This window comes from Salvelinus alpinus, chromosome 3 (genome assembly GCF_045679555.1).
Source record: "Salvelinus alpinus chromosome 3, SLU_Salpinus.1, whole genome shotgun sequence".
NCBI classification, from domain to species: domain Eukaryota; kingdom Metazoa; phylum Chordata; class Actinopteri; order Salmoniformes; family Salmonidae; genus Salvelinus; species Salvelinus alpinus.
The window spans coordinates 83,353,338-83,366,890 of record NC_092088.1 but is presented as its reverse complement, the minus strand read 5'-3'; the positions used below and the strand labels follow the sequence as shown (position 1 = coordinate 83,366,890).

The following is a 13,553-nucleotide window of genomic DNA, read 5'->3' as shown; positions in this document are numbered from 1 at the left end:
ACAGTAGAGGGGAGGTGTTCTAGGCTATAGTCTAATGACCAGTTACAGTAGAGGGGAGGTGTTCTAGGCTATAGTCTAACAACCAGTTAGAGGGGAGGTGTTCTAGGCTATAGTCTAACAACCAGTTAGAGGGGAGGTGTTCTAGGCTATAGTCTAATGACCATTTACAGTAGAGGGGAGGTGTTCTAGGCTATAGTCTAATGACCAGTTACAGTAGAGGGGAAGTGTTCTAGGCTATAGTCTAATGACCAGTTACAGTAGAGGGGAGGTGTTCTAGGCTATAGTCTAACAACCAGTTACAGTAGAGGGGAGGTGTTCTAGGCTATAGTCTAATGACCAGTTACAGTAGAGGGGAGGTGTTCTAGGCTATAGTCTAATGACCAGTTACAGTAGAGGGGAGGTGTTCTAGGCTATAGTCTAACGTCCAGTTACAGTAGAGGGGAGGTGTTCTAGGTTATAGTCTAATTACCAGTTACAGTAGAGGGGAGGTGTTCTAGGCTGTAGTCTAATTACCAGTTACAGTAGAGGGGAGGTGTTCTAGGTTATAGTCTAATTACCAGTTACAGTAGAGGGGAGGTGTTCTAGGCTGTAGTCTAATTACCAGTTACAGTAGAGGGGAGGTGTTCTAGGCTATAGTCTAATGACCAGTTAGAGGGGAGGTGTTCTAGGCTATAGTTTAACAACCAGTTACAGTAGAGGGGAGGTGTTCTAGGTTATAGTCTAATTACCAGTTACAGTAGAGGGGAGGTGTTCTAGGCTGTAGTCTAATTACCAGTTACAGTAGAGGGGAGGTGTTCTAGGCTATAGTCTAATGACCAGTTAGAGGGGAGGTGTTCTAGGCTGTAGTCTAATCACCAGTTACAGTAGAGGGGAGGTGTTCTAGGCTATAGTCTAATGACCAGTTACAGTAGAGGGGAGGTTTTCTAGGCTATAGTCTAACGACCAGTTACAATAGAGGGGAGGTGTTCTAGGCTATAGTCTAATGACCAGTTACAGTAGAGGGGAGGTGTTCTAGGCTATAGTCTAATCACCAGTTACAGTAGAGGGGAGGTGTTCTAGGCTATAGTCTAATGACCAGTTACAGTAGAGGGGAGGTGTTCTAGGCTATAGTCTAATGACCAGTTACAGTAGAGGGGAGGTGTTCTAGGCTATAGTCTAATGACCAGTTACAGTAGAGGGGAGGTGTTCTAGGCTATAGTCTAATGACCAGTTACAGTAGAGGGGAGGTGTTCTAGGCTATAGTCTAACGACCAGTTACAGTAGAGGGGAGGTGTTCTAGGTTATAGTCTAACAACCAGTTACAGTAGAGGGGAGGTGTTCTAGGCTATATTCTAATGACCAGTTACAGTAGAGGGGAGGTGTTCTAGGCTATAGTCTAATGACCAGTTACAGTAGAGGGGAGGTGTTCTAGGCTATAGTCTACCAACAATATGAGGAACAAAAACATGGACCTCCCAATAACAAGGAAATTACATGGTATAGTCCACACTATTTGCTGTTTTGTGTGTGTGTGTGTGTGTGGTGTGTGCTACCTTCCAGAGCAGCACAGCCAGCAGTAGGAAGATGAGTATTCCCACCAGTAGGCTCATGGCAATGATCCAACCAACAACATAGCCTCTTGGCTCCTGGCTGTGGAGCGCCTCGAACACCAGCTGAAACACAATGGCAATACAGTCAAACGTAGCCTCAAACACAGAAATACCTAGATACACACAGCCAACCACACAGCCCCTTGGCTCGTGGCTGTGGAGCACCTGGAACACCAGCTAAAAGAACAAGATTACAGTCAAACACAAATATTTACACCAACACATTTAAAATAGTCTAAATTATTTCTGAGATATCAATCAAATGTATTTATAAAGCCCTTTTTAAATCAGCCGATGTCACAAAGTGCTATACAGAAACTCAGCCTAAAACCCCAAACATCAAGCAATGCAGATGTAGGAGTACGGTGACTAAGAAAAACTCCCTAGAAAGGCAGGAACCTAGGAAGAAACCTAGAGAGGAACCAGGCTCTGAGGGGTGGCCAGTCCTCTTCTGGCTGTGCTGGGTGGAGATTATAACAGTACATGGCTAAGAGGTTCAAACGTTCATAGATGACCAGCAGGGTCAAATAATAATAATCACAGTGGTTGTAGAGGGTGCAACAGGTCAGCACCTCAGGAGTAAATATCAGTTGGCTTTTCACAGCCGATCATTCAGAGTTAGAAATAGCAGGTTCGGTAGAGAAAGATAGAGTTGAAAACTGGGGACAAGGTAGCACGTCCGGTGAATAGGTCAGGGTTCCATAGCCGCAGGCAGAACAGTTGAAACTGGAGCAGCAGCACGGCCAGGTGGACAGCAAGGAGTCATCAGGCCAGGTAGTTCTGTGGCATGGTCCTAGGGTATTACGCATACCTACTACTATCCTACATTTCCAGAGCAATGCAGTTGTGAAAGACTGGAAATTCAAGGTAACAGCTGGAACACAAGATTCCATTGGAAACAGAGACATTCACACAGATTCACATCTAGGATTACATTCAAACAGTTTGATACAGACTCAGAAAAAAAAGGCTCACATTCAAACACACTTTGATACAGACACACTCAAACCATGTCAGTGAGGAAAACAGAACAAGAGCACAGGATTTATATGACCTCAACGTCCTGAACACACACACACACACACACACACACACACACACACACACACACACACACACACACACACACACACACACACACACACACACACACACACACACACACACACACACACACACACACACACACACACACACACACACACGAAGATCAGCAAGGACCTCAGCCTTCCGAGCCATGGACTGTTCCCCCCGTTACCATCTAGAAGGCAGGGAAAGTACAGGTGCATCAAAGCTGGCTACTATCTCCAGAATGAGAAACGGCTACTATCTCCAGACTGAGAAACGGCTACTATCTCCAGACTGAGAAACGGCTACTATCTCCAGACTGAGAAACGGCTACTATCTCCAGACTGAGAAACGGCTACTATCTCCAGACTGAGAAACGGCTACTATCTCCAGACTGAGAAACGGCTACTATCTCCAGACTGAGAAACGGCTACTATCTCCAGACTGAGAAACGGCTACTATCTCCAGACTGAGAAACGGCTACTATCTCCAGACTGAGAAACGGCTACTATCTCCAGACTGAGAAACGGCTACTATCTCCAGACTGAGAAACGGCTACTATCTCCAGACTGAGAAACGGCTACTATCTCCAGACTGAGAAACGGCTACTATCTCCAGACTGAGAAACGGCTACTATCTCCAGACTGAGAAACGGCTACTATCTCCAGACTGAGAAACGGCTACTATCTCCAGACTGAGAAACGGCTACTATCTCCAGACTGAGAAACGGCTACTATCTCCAGACTGGTTAACAGGTTCTATCTCCAGGCTGGTAAACAGCTTCGATCTATGTCTGTTAACCATACACATTTGAAATGTATAGTTATTTCATTGTACATGTGAACACATTTCAAAACATGAATTAAATCATTCCAACTATTGCAACATCATTCTAATCTTATATGGTCACAGATAATATTGACAGTGTAAATGAAATGAGATTTCAAAATATTACATGAGAGTACTGGATAGTAAGCTCATAGTAAGTTCATTTATGAACCAACAGGCAGTCTGATCTCTTGCATGCTTCCCATGACATTAGTTCACAATGACCCACTAAATGATCAAATCAAAGTTTATTGGTCGCGTACACACTTTTGCAGATGCTATCGCAGGTGCAGCGAAATGCTTATGTTTCTAGGTCCAACAGTGTAACTCTGAAAAATCCTTAGTGGATTTAACCCTTCATAATGTACTGTAAGTACTGTAAGATAAGCTAAGTACTGATAAGATACACTAAGTACTGTAAAATAAGCGAAGTACTGTAAGTACTTTAAACTAAGCTGAGTACTGTAAGATAAGCTAAGTACTGTAAGTACTGTAATATAAGCTAAGAACTGTAAGATAAGATAAGTACTGTAAGTACTATAAGTACTGAAAGCTAAGTACTGTTAAATAAGCTAAGTACTGTAAGTACTATAATATAAGCTGAGTACTGTGATATAAGCTAAATACTGTTAGATAAGCTAAGTACTGTAAGTACTATAAGTACTGTAAGATAAGCTAAGTACTGTCAGATACAACACTCCTTCCGTGGCCTCCAACTGCTTTTAAATGCTAGTAAAACTAGCAGTGCATGCTAAAGTGCATGCTCTTCAACCGATTGCAGCCCGCACCCTCCCGTCCGACTAGCATCACTACTCTGGACGGTTCTGACCTAGAATATGTGGACAACTACAAATACCTAGGTGTCTGGTTAGACTGTAAACTCTCCTTTCAGACTCACATTAAGCATCTCCAATCCAAAATTAAATCTAGAATCGGCTTCCTTTTTCGCAACAAAGCCTCCTTCACTCATGCCGCCAAACGTACCCTCGTAAATCTGACTATCCTACCTATCCTTGACTTCGGCGATGTAATTTGCAAAATAGCCCCCAACACTCAGCAAACTGGATGTAGTCTATCACAGTGCCATCCGTTTTGTCACCAAAGCCCCATATACTACCCACCACTGCGACCTGTATGCTCTCGTTGTCTGGCCCTCACTACATATCCGTCGCCAAACCCACTGGCTCCAGGTCTTTGCTAGGTAAAGCCCCACCTTATCTCAGCTCACTGGTCACCATAGCAACACCCACCCATAGGACTCGCTCCAGCAGGTAAATTGCACTGGTCATCCCCAAGGCCAACACTTTCTTCGGCCGTCTTTCCTTCCAGTTCTCTGCTGCCAATGACTGGAACAAATTGCAAAAATCACTGAAGCTGGAGTCTCATATCTCCCTTTCTAACTTTAAGCATCAGCTGTCAGAGCAGCTTACTGATCACTGTACACAGCCAATCTGTAAATAGCCCACCCAACTACCGCATCCCCATATTATTATTTATCCTCTTGCTCCTTTGCACCCCAGTATCTCTACTTGCACATCATCATCTGCAGATCTATCACTCCAGTGTTAATGCTAAATTGTAATGATTTCACCTCTATGGGCTATTGATTGCCTTACCTCCCTACTCTTCTACATTTGAACACACTGTACATATATTTTTCTATTGTGTTATTGACTGTACGTTTGTTTATCCCATGTGTAACTCTGTGTTGTTATTTGTGTCGCACTGCTTTGCTTTATCTTGGCCAGGTCGCAGTTGTAAATGAGAACTTTTTCTCAACTGGCCTACCTGGTTAAATAAAGGAGAAATACATTTTTTAAATAAAAGATAAGCTAAGTCCTGTCCGCTAGTACTGTACGCTAAGTATTGTAATATAAGCTAAGTACTGTAAAATAAGCTAAGTACTGTAATATAAGCTAAGTACTGTAAGATCATCTAAGAACTGTCAGATAAGCTAAGTACTGTAATATAAGCTAAGTACTGTAAGATAATCTAAGAACTGTCAGATAAGCTAAGTACTGTAAGTACTGTAAGATAAGCAAAGTACTGTATGTACTGTAAGCTAAACACTGTAAGATGAGCTAAGTAATGTAAGTACTATAAGTACTGTGAGATAAGCTAAGTACTGTAAGTACTGTAAGCTAAGCACTGTAAGTACTGTACAATAAGCTAAGTATCGTAAGCTAAGTACTGTAAATAGGTACTGCAAGTAATGTAAGATAAGCTTTGTACTGTAAGCTAAGCAAAGGGTGGCAGGTAGCCTAGTGGTTAGAGCGTTAGACTAGTAACCTGAAAGGTTGGTGGATCGAATCCCCGAGCTGACAAGGTAAAAATCTGTCATTCTGCCCCTGAACAAGGCAGTTAACCCACTGCTACTAGGCCATCATTGTGAATAAGAATTTGTTCTTAACTGACTTGCCTAGTTAAATAAAAGGTTAAAAAAAGTACTGTAAGTACTTTCAATTCTGATGCAGGTCTGTCTGGGTTTGTGACAGATCTGGGTTCAAATACTATTTGAAATATTAAAAAAATAATACTTGATCTGTGCTTGATTGAGCTTGCCTGGCTCAATAGAATAGTCCCAAAACTGCAAAGCCCGCCCATCTGGCAGGCTAGAGTAAACTCTCACAGTATTGAAGAAACATCTCAAATATTATTATTTGTACTCAGTTCTGTGGGTCTGGGTCGTGGGTCTGGGCTGTGGGTCTGGGCTGGAAATCACTCCTAAGACATCAGGCACCCACAATAACACAGCATTCCAATATGGTGCATAGCAAAAAGGAATATGGAAGAATTACACCTCTTCAAACTGTAACATGTTTAGTTAAGAGTGCCTGTGTGCATTGGAAGCATACAGTATGTTACATTCTGATCCGTTGTCTGACTGACTGACTCCAGCTGAGTTTATGCTGAGCTATCAATATTGAACAAATGTTTTCGGGTACTAAAACGTAAGGAACCATTTCAATCGAGTCAATGAGCTCATAACTCATAGAGTAGATTATTTTTATTCTCCTATCATTTACCACATTTACCGGGGCCTGTTTGCATGACACAAGGGATAAACTATATCTCATCAGCTGTTGATAAGTAGCAGGCTGGGAATCAAATCAAATCAAATTGTATTTGTCACATACACATGGTTAGCAGATGTTAATGCGAGTGTAGCGAAATGCTTGTGCTTCTAGTTCCGACAATGCAGTAATAACCAACGAGTAATCTAACCTAACAATTTCACAACAGCTACCTTATACACACAAGTGTAAAGGGATGAAGAATATGTACATAAAGATATATGAATGAGTGATGGTACAGAACGGCATAGGCAAGATGCAGTAGATGGTATCGAGTACAGTATATACATATGAGATGAGTGTTGAAAGAGAGCCGCGTCACAAACCAAGGCTACCGCACACCAAGGGACCACAAATCTTTCTCTAGGGACATCAGAGCTGCTGAGGGACCAGGGCTACTGAATTCACTAAAATCTCTAGTGGTTTGTGGTAGTGAACTGACCAGACACTCAGGGGGGTGGGAGGTGTTGCTGGGGGAAATTAAAGTGGTCACTAAGTGCTGGGAGAGCAGTTGTGAATGGACACATTCACAGTATCGTCTGATTCAGCGGCTGAAGCTAGCCAAGCTCTTCTTGGGGCCTGGGGGTCGAGCAGCGAGCTGGGGGCCTAGAGGTCAGGAGACGCAGCAGTGCGGTGGGGCCTAGAGGTCAGGAGACGCAGCAGCGCGGTGGGGCCTAAGTCAGGAGATGGAGCTGCGAGCTGGGGTCTGGAGGTCATCACCGTAATCAGCTGAGAGGATCGAGGATAAGGGGATGCAGAGTGCTCATCACTTCATTCCACTGCTCCACAGGCTCATCCAATCACTCCACACAGAGGCTTGCCCTGTGTGTGTGTGTGTGTGTGTGTGTGTGTGTGTGTGTGTGTGTGTGTGTGTGTGTGTGTGTGTGTGTGTGTGTGTGTGTGTGTGTGTGTGTGTGTGTGTGTGTGTGTGTGTGTGTGTGTGCGTGTGTGTGCGTGTGATACCCTGCTGTCTCTGAGGAGACCTTGTCCTTGAGGACCACAGCTGAGGACCCCCGAATACAACCCTGCCTCACCCCCATGACATCCAGGTTGATCTGGCTTCCTGCCTCCAGCTGCTCCCCAGGCTTCAATTTCCACTAGATTCAGCTTCTAGATTCAACCCTCAGGAACATCACAGAAATAAACTGGCTGTTAGAATGTCTCACTGACATCATGATGTGTCTACTGCATGCTGAAACTGATCCAACACACTGATTGACTCATATATTCAGCGCTTTGCAGGAGTAAGAGTGATCTACTTACTGAAGTGTCTTCTGATAGCCCCTGCGGTACCTCTATGGCCCTCCCGTCCACTCTCACATTACCCCTAGTCACGAACTGGATCAGCGACGAGCTGTCCTGTAGGTAGGTGGTGTGTGTGTGAGAGAGAGAGAGAGAAGGGGGGGATTCATACTTCCTTCAGATCCATACTGTAATAAACATTATTAGCCAAAGTAAAACATAAAAATATACTAAACATGTAACAACCAGGTAACAACCAGGTAACAACCAGGTACCAACCAGGTAACAACACTAGCGTTCAAAAGTTTGGGGTCACTTAGAGATTTCCTTGTTTTACATTAAAACATACATGCAATTAGTTGCAAAATGAATAGGAAATATAGTCAATACGTTCACAAGGTTATAAATAATGATTTTAAATTGAAATAATAATTGAGTCCTTCAAACTTTGCTATTGTCAAAGAATCCTCCAATTACAGCCTTGCAGACCTTTGGCATTCTAGTTGTCAATTTGTTGAGGTAATCTGAAGAGATTTCACCCCATGCTTCCTGAAGCACCTCCCACAAGTTGGATTGGCTTGATGGGCACTTCTTACGTACCATACGGTCAAACTGCTCCCACAACAGCTCAATAGGGTTGAGATCCGGTGACTGTCCTGGCCACTCCATTATAGACAGAATTCCAGCTTCTTCCCTAACTAGTTATTGCATAGATTGGAGCTGTGCTTTGGGTCATTGTCCTGTTGTAGGAGGGAATTGGCTCCAATTAGGCGCCGTCCACAGGGTATGGTGTTGCAAAATGGAGTGATAGCCGTCCTTCTTCAAGATCCCTTTGACCCTGTACAAATCTTCCACATTACCACCAACAAAGCACCCCAGACCATTACATTGCCTCCACCATGATTGACAGATGGCGTCTCCTCCAGCATCTTCATTTCTTCTGGGTCTCACAAATGTTCCTCTTTGTGATCCGAACAACTCAAACTTAGATTTGTCTGTCCATAATATTTTTTCCCAATCTTCCTCTGTCCAGTGTCTGTGTCCTTTTGTCCATCTTAATCTTTTCTTTTTATTGGCCAGTCTGAATATGGCTGTTTCTTTGCAACTCTGCCTAGAAGGCCAGCATCCTGGAGTTGCCTCTTCACTGTTGACATTGAGACTGGTGTTTTGTGGGTACTATTTAATGAAGCTGCCAGTTGAAGACTTGTGAGGTGTCGGTTTCTCAAACTAGACACTCTAACGTACTTGTCCTCTTGCTCAGTTGTGCACCGGGGCCTCCCACTCCTCTTTCTATTCTGGTTACAGCCAGTTTGCGCTGTTCTGTGAAGGGAGTAGTACACAGCATTGTACGAGCTCTTCAGTTTCTTGGCAATTTCTCGCATGGAATAGCCTTCATTTCTCAGAACAAGACGAGTTTCAGAAGAAAGTTCTTTGTTTCTGGCCATTTTGAGCCTGTTCAAACCCACAAATGCTCCAGATACTGAATTAGTTTTATTGCTTCTTTAATCAGAACAGTTTTTAGCTGTGCTAATATAATTGCAAAAGGGTTTTCTAATGATCAATTGGCCTTTTAAAATGATAAACTTGGATTAGCTAACACAACGTGCCATTGGAACACAGAAGTGCTGATAATGGGCAAACTTTTGAACGGTAGTGTATGTAACAACTAATATCCATGTACTTACCCTCTTCAGTATCTCTGTGTTTAGTAGAAGTTTCACATCTATACTGACAACTTCCTCTTTGGACTGGGAGCCCAGAGTACATGAGATGGTTAAACATGCTCTCCCTGGCCGGTCACAGTCCTGTTAGAGAGAAGGGGGGATGAGAGAGAAGAGAGAGACAGAGAATGAGGGAAAGCGAGAGAGAGAAAGAAAGAGAGAGAAAGAGGGGGGGAGAAAGAGGGGGGAGAGAAAGAGAGAGGAGAGAGAAAGAGATTGAGAGAGACAGAGAGGAGGGAGAAAGAGAAAGGAGAGAGAGAGAGAGAAAGAGAGGAGAGAAAGAAGGAAAGACAGAGCGAGATGAACAGATGCTACACAACACACACATGATACATCTCCAAGGGAAACACTTTCACTGAACCTAAAAGTCCACAGACTGGGACAGTTCAGGTGTGTGTGTGTGTGTTCATGGGTGCATGTACACGCCTCTCTCTCTCTGTGCCTGTGCTGTGTGTGTTCATGGGTGTGTGAGTGTATAGACTCTCTCTCTTTTGGTCTCTCTCTCTCTCTGTTTATTCACCAGGACCCTGCGTCCAGACTTGGTGAAGAAGGCAAAGATGGTGTGGAAGATACTCTCTCTGTCCTGGGGGATGGAACAGGGCTTGGGGTTCCTGTGAGGGGTGCAGTTTCCTCGCCCCTCCGCCACCTGGGGAGACAGAGGAAGAGGAGGAGGAAGATGAGAAAGGGCAGGGAGGATGGGAAGAGGTGGATGGGAGGAGTGGGAGGGAGGAGGAGGATGGGAAGAGGAGGATGGGAGGAGGAGGATGGGAGTTGGAAAGATAAATATCTCAGGAATGTTCAACAACACATTCTACAGGTGAGTAGAGGACTCTCCTGAGAGAGACCAATCATTTAACTATTAAGACCCACTGATATATTTCTCAGAATTTTTAAGGTTTCACAATTCGTTTTTGTTTTTTACTTGTTTTAAGCAGGGGCACAACTTTCACTCGGGACAACACGTCACCCCCATATTCTGAAATTGCATTTTTGTCCCTCACAGTTTTATCATAGGAATGTGATACAAAACGAGGCAATAATGTGTTTTAGGACCATGCTGACGCCGCCGAGCCGTCGGGTAGGATGTTTAGAGTGTTTATATATACACAATACCAGTCAAAGGTTTGAACACACCTACTCATTCAAGGGTTTTTCTTTATTTTTACTATTTTCTACATTGTATAATAATAGTGAAGACACCAAAACTATGACATAACACATTTGAAATAATGTAGTAACCAAAAAAGTGTTAAACAATATATATTTTATATTTGACAACAACAAATATTTTATATTTGAGATTCACCATCTTTGTTGCTTCAATCCACAGCCTGAGAAAGTCAGGACTGCGTCCCAAATTGTACACTACTCCCTATATTGGGCACTACTTTTGCCTGTGTGTGTGTGTCTGTGTCTGTGTGTGTGTGTGAGAGAGAGAGACCAAGAGAAAGAGAGCGAGAGAGAGTGTGTGAGAGAGAGAAAGAAAGATAGTTGACCCTCATAACAACTGCACCCTGCTATTAGCTGATTTATGGTACATGAAACATGTCATTTCTGGCATCATTGTGTAGCCCACCACTTGGTACCAGGTTGTTACCAATTACTGTTTAACTCCTTTATATCCATTGTTAACAGATTCCAAGTGAATACCATACAAATAGGGAATAGAGTGCCATTTGGGATATAGCCTTTTTCCCAAATGGCACCCTATTCCCTGTTTAGTGCACTCCTTTTGACCAGGGCCCCAGTTTCATATCTCAGTGACTCCAGATCTACGTTGGGGATGTTATAGAATAGTAGCATGCTCCGCAGGTGTCCCATTCCCCCAGTCCCCCATTCGTTCCGTGCAAGCTCTCTGATCCCTCCAAGTAATTCCAGATGTGGGGATGCAGGGTGGGATACGGTCTGATGTCCCTACAGTCTCTGCTCCAATCCTCCCATTCAAACAGTCAACACAATTATAAGGTTGAGCTCCCCCTGATCTACCTATATGAAAGGAGCGGTGCAGAGGTTATGACAACAAAGCACCTACCGGGGGTGCCTAAATGAGCAACTGTTGTTGTGAAACTAAATGGTCACACAGCCAGTAATAGCTGTATCAACACTTCTTTCCCATTTATCGAAAAAAATCATCAAATAGTGCCTCGCACTGTTCTAACAGGTCCTGTGTTCCATGACCAGAGACATAGATAAACAAGAAGGCCATTTTAACAGTATTAAAGTGTTTGCCAATGTGGATCCACAGCACTCAGCTATGAAGGAAAACAAGAGCGATAGACTTCAGTTGCATAAAGGCAACAAAGAATGTGGATGTGTGTAGGTGGATAAACCCCTAAACAACGCCAGAGGTACTGACGTTTGGGTGAATGGGTGGAAAGTGTGGATAGACTGCTGTTGGACATATGGACAGGGAAATAATGTGCTATCATTGGTCTCCCCTCAGAGCCTGGTTCCTGTCTAGATATCTTCCTTCTAGGATGTTTTTCCTGGCTCTTTGAGGTCTAGGCCGGGTTAATGTAAAAGCACCTGATGACAACTGCTAATGTAAAAAGGACCTTATAAATGAATCTGATTGATTGACTTTGATTCATAAACTGCTGTTGGAAGGTTCCCACCTGTGTGTCCATGATGTGGAACATGTCGGCCCCATTGCCAGCCAGTCGGTTTGGGATCCTGATGTCCACTATGGAGCCAGGTAACCTGCTGGGGCCATTGTTGATCACCTGGAAGACGATGAAAGAGATGGAGAGAAATATTAGGGAGAGAAAGATGGTGAAGGGTAGAGAGAAATAGAAGGTCAGGGGTAAGAGAGGTAGAGGATTGAGGTAAGAGAGAATGTGGGGGGGTAGAAAGAAAGAGAAAGGTGGATGAGAGACAGGGATAGAGAGAGAATAGAGTGAGAGAGTAGTGTGAGAGCGCGAAAGAGAGAGTAGAGAGAGAGAGAGAGAGAGAGAGAGAGAGAGAGAGAGAGAGAGAGAGAGAGAGAGAGAGAGAGAGAGAGAGAGAGAGAGAGTAGTGAGAGAGAGAGAGCGATAGAGAGATATGTTTACAAGGAGCCAAAATAATATGCTGCATGTTTTGACGAGGTAGATGAGGTAGAGCTACTGGTACAGTCATATCAATATAATTGACTTGAATGGGGATTGCCGGATGTACATGTGTCAACAATACCTGAAAGGTGAAGTTTAGAGGCTGGAAGTTACACTCCTTGTCCTCCAGCTGGATGAAGCGAGAGGCATCGATGGAGTTCCCATACAGAAAGGATGTTGGAGTCACTAAACTGTAGACAGATAGAAAGTGATATGGTATTGCACAGCCCCAACAGATTCATGCCAAGATCATTATTTTAGGATATCAAATCAAATGTATAACATGTTTTTGTAGGTCTGTATGTTTTATAGATCAATTTACTGTTAGAGAGACTGATTAAAGACTGGTGTGTCCCCAGATGTTTTCTTCAAGTCCTGTGGTAGAGGAAAGCTGTCATGTTCTGTGAGAATAGTAGCCTGACGACTCACACTAATTTCTTCCACTGCTCTATCAATCGCTACATACTTTAGTCTGAGCCATCATTGAAGTCGTTTTTGGTGAGTAGGGGCACGAGGGGCGTTGTACAAAACAAAGTCATCAGCGATTGGATTGTCTCTAACCAATGAATTAGAGTATCAAAGCCAATGACGAAGGAAAGATCTACAATCTGATAAAACACCTCAGCTACAGCTCTACTCTGCTGTCTGATAATGCTGTCTGATGTCTGATAATGTAGCTCAGCTCTGTCAGGTGTCTTTCATCTGTCAAGAGGCTTAGAACAGAGGTGGAGAGACCAGGCAGGGCGAGTCCAGGCAGGGCGAGTCCAAACAGGGCGAGTCCAAGCAGGGCGAGGCCAGGCAGGGCGAGTCCAGGCAGGGCGAGTCCAGGCAGGGCGAGTCCAGGCAGGGCGAGTCCAAGCAGGGCGAGTCCAGGCAGGGCGAGTCCAGGCAGGGCGAGTCCAGGCAGGGCGAGTGCAGGCAGGGCGAGTCCAGGCAGGGACC

At 44.1% G+C, this 13,553-nt stretch overlaps 1 protein-coding gene across 1 annotated transcript in view; it reads right to left on the bottom strand.

The window, feature by feature from the left end:
- Positions 1-927: 927 nt before the first annotated feature.
- LOC139569863 (integrin alpha-9-like) overlaps positions 928-13,553 on the bottom strand; it is an 87,693-nt gene continuing 75,067 nt past the window's right edge. Inside the window, exons 11-16 of the mRNA XM_071391188.1 lie at positions 12,694-12,802; positions 12,138-12,245; positions 10,043-10,168; positions 9,487-9,606; positions 7,823-7,918; positions 928-1,652 (exon numbers count right to left, since the gene is read on the bottom strand). Of these exons, the coding sequence (XP_071247289.1) occupies positions 1,470-1,652; positions 7,823-7,918; positions 9,487-9,606; positions 10,043-10,168; positions 12,138-12,245; positions 12,694-12,802 (742 nt within the window). The 3' untranslated portion in view covers positions 928-1,469. The remainder of the gene's footprint in view (positions 1,653-7,822; positions 7,919-9,486; positions 9,607-10,042; positions 10,169-12,137; positions 12,246-12,693; positions 12,803-13,553) is intronic.